The sequence below is a fragment of the Carassius gibelio genome, chromosome B15 (genome assembly GCF_023724105.1).
Source record: "Carassius gibelio isolate Cgi1373 ecotype wild population from Czech Republic chromosome B15, carGib1.2-hapl.c, whole genome shotgun sequence".
NCBI classification, from domain to species: Eukaryota; Metazoa; Chordata; class Actinopteri; order Cypriniformes; family Cyprinidae; genus Carassius; species Carassius gibelio.
The window spans coordinates 18,128,562-18,130,438 of NC_068410.1; the positions used below are offsets into that span (position 1 = coordinate 18,128,562).

Below are 1,877 nucleotides of genomic sequence, written 5' to 3' on the forward strand. Positions count from 1 at the left end.
TTTTTTTTTTGGAGTTGAAACATTTAGGCCTTCTGTGATATGACTCGTTACAATACAATTCTGATGCATATAGGCCTATAATATGTATGTGCTATGTAAAGGGTAGCCTACAAACCAAAACAAACAACTCGTTTGCTTGCTTTGTACAGTTGAGCGTGGAGTGGGCGGAGCCAGGAGGACGCGGAGGTGTGGCCGCCGCACAGCAGCCTTAAAAACACGTGTTGAGCAGAAAAGCGTGGAGTTCAGAAAAAAAGAAAGAAAAAAAAAAACTTCGAGGGGAGTAGCGTGGGATCACGGAGGAGTCGCCTAACGAAGTCTTCGTCACGCAGGACTATGCCATCCTACGCACTCAATCAGTTTATTGATCTGGATGATGTCCTGTGCAAGGTATATTTAGATTTGTGTAAATTAAAAACGACAGTGTGATTGTTTTGAGACCGATCACATAGCGAAATGTGCACGAGTCATGTTTTTAGTATGAATTTTGCAATGCATTTGATTGCATTTAGCAGGAATCGTGCAATGCCTAATTCCGAGTTTGTTTTGTAAGGTTGACGATAGCTGATCGAATCAATTGAACGATATACAGCTTGCTAGAAACGTACGTGGGCCACAAGTGAGCGCCTTTTTATTCGAATGAGCCATTATCATTATGTTGTGCTAGTTTTGCATGTATGGAGTTTGAACAGAACGGCATGCAAGCACAATTGCTTGTGACATTGTTGAGATTTAGAGCGCAAATATTTTAACATTTGTTTAGTTTTTTTAAACGTAAACAAGTTGATTGCCCGCGGTTTGCCGATGCAAATTGCCCCCCCCCCTCTCTTTTGCTTCGCATTTATTTAAATCTTCGGTGTGTATGTTAAGTGGACGCAAACTAAAGTTTCAGATTTTAAATCGCGGTCTCTTTATTGCTGCACTCAATTACTTTTTGCGAATTGATGTGTTCGACTCGTTTACGAATCGTTCTAATGAATCGATTCAATGGAACCGGTTGAAGAAAAAAAATAATGGTTGCAAATACTTAACTGGTGAGTGAGTGCGTGTCATTTTTGTCAATCATTTTTGAACTGGCTCTTTTGAATGATCGGATTTGCAAAAGTGAGTCTGACTCCTTTGCTTCTGTTTACTGACTTTGCAGTAAAGGCATACATGCTGCTTTAAATCAAATTGCCAGACTCCATGATCTATTTCAAGATGTGTAACCCTTTCGTTCTTTTCTTGCAGCACCTTTTAAATCTTGATCTTCGAGAGCCAATGAAACCCTCACACGCGGCTGCTGTTGGATATAGGAAGCCTGACAGTCCCTGCACACTTTCCTCCACCAGTTCAGGACTTTCTACTGACAGCATTGAGAGCGGGACCATGAGCTCAAGCTACTGGGGCCCCCAGACAGTATCATCTCCGCCAAGGTGGACCAAGATGTCCTTTTGGTCCGAACGCTCCGTTAGCATGGTGGAGGGCAGCACTGGAAGTCTGGGTTGGTCTTCTGCTGAACCCGGCCATTTACAGCAATCTTCAGTCAGGTCCGATGCCGTTTCCCTGTCTGGCTCCACATCTTCGATTTCTGTGACCTCATCGCGTTACAAGACCGAGCTGTGCCGCACGTTTGCCGAAAGAGGCGTGTGCAAATACGGTGGCAAGTGTCAGTTCGCGCACGGGCCCGAAGAGCTGCGAGACCTCAACCGTCACCCGAAATACAAGACAGAGCCCTGCCGCACTTTCCACTCCATCGGCTTCTGCCCCTACGGCATCCGCTGCCATTTCGTTCACAACGCCGAAGACGATCACGAGCAATCCCGACCCCAGACCACCCACCCCGCTGTCCAACGGCCTCCCCTCCTTAAGCAGAGCTTCAGCTTCGCCGGGTTTCCCAC

At 45.9% G+C, this 1,877-nt stretch overlaps 1 protein-coding gene across 1 annotated transcript in view; it reads left to right on the plus strand.

Annotated features, from left to right (window-relative positions):
* The first annotated feature begins 218 nt into the window (after positions 1–218).
* The window catches only part of LOC127972141 (mRNA decay activator protein ZFP36L1-like), a 3,145-nt gene continuing 1,486 nt past the window's right edge, over positions 219–1,877 (plus strand). Inside the window, exons 1-2 of the mRNA XM_052575447.1 lie at positions 219–387; positions 1,228–1,877. The exon at positions 1,228–1,877 is cut by the window's right edge and continues 1,486 nt beyond it. Coding sequence (XP_052431407.1) covers positions 334–387; positions 1,228–1,877 — 704 coding nt within the window. The 5' untranslated portion in view covers positions 219–333. The remainder of the gene's footprint in view (positions 388–1,227) is intronic.